Raw genomic sequence first — 928 nt, 5'->3', positions numbered from 1 at the left:
GCGCCGCCGCTGCCCGCGCTCGTCGCGAGCCTCGTGCCCGCGGCTCAGAGCGAGGTCGCGGACCTGCCCGTCGCGCAGCGCATGCGCGCGGCCTACTGGCTCAAGCACGTCTACGAGCGCGACGCTACGGCGCGCGGCGACGCGCGGCGCGCGCTCGAGGCGGGCATGCGGCACCGGGCGCACGGGTCGCTCCTGCGCCACGAGTGCGCCTACGTGCTCGGCCAGCTGCGCGACGCCGCCGCGCAGGCGTCGCTCGAGGCCGTGCTCGGGGACGAGGAAGAGGACGCGATGCTCCGCCACGAGTGCGCCGAGGCGCTCGGCGCCATCGGCGTCGGCGAGGCCGCGCTCGCGCGGCTCGCGGGGTCGCCCGACGCGCCCTGGGAGGTCGCCCAGACCTGCGAGATCGCCGTCGACTTTTTGCGGTGGCGGCGCGGCGGCGCGGAGGGCCCCGTCGTCGCGTGCGCGTGCATGCTGAGCCCCTTCAACTCGCACGACCCGGCGCCGCCGGACCCGGACCACGCGTCCTGGACCGCCGAGGCCCTCGGGTCGCGGTTATCGGACGCGGGCGCGCCCATCTTCGAGCGCTACCGCGCCATGTTCTCGCTGCGGAACCGCGGCGGCGAGCGCTCCGTCGCCGCGCTCGGCCGCGCGCTCGTCGGCGACGGCTCGTCGCCGCTGCTGCGCCACGAGGTCGCCTTCGTGCTGGGCCAGCTCCAGCACCCGGCGGCCCTGCCCTTCCTCGCCGAGAGCCTGCGGCGCGCCGGCGAGCACGCGATCGTCCGCCACGAGGCCGCGGAGGCCATCGGCGCGCTCGAGGGCTGCTGGGACGCCTGCGAGGCCATCCTCACCGAGTTTGCCGAGGACGCCGACGCCGTCATCGCCCAGTCCTGCGAGGTCGCCCTCGACGCCGCGGACTACTCGGCCGACC

General features: G+C 77.0%; 1 protein-coding gene across 1 annotated transcript; it reads left to right on the top strand.

The window, feature by feature from the left end:
• Window positions 1–165: 165 nt before the first annotated feature.
• On the top strand, window positions 166–918 carry AURANDRAFT_35297 (hypothetical protein; the record flags this gene model as incomplete). The annotated part of the gene is made up of 1 exon (XM_009044668.1): window positions 166–918. A coding segment is annotated over one exon (753 nt), but the record flags the coding sequence as incomplete, so codon positions are not given.
• Window positions 919–928: the final 10 nt, after the last annotated feature.

This window comes from Aureococcus anophagefferens, assembly GCF_000186865.1.
Source record: "Aureococcus anophagefferens unplaced genomic scaffold AURANscaffold_627, whole genome shotgun sequence".
In the NCBI taxonomy this organism is placed as follows: Eukaryota; class Pelagophyceae; order Pelagomonadales; family Pelagomonadaceae; genus Aureococcus; species Aureococcus anophagefferens.
Note: the sequence above shows the minus strand (reverse complement) of the source record. Positions and strands in the feature narration are given on the sequence as shown.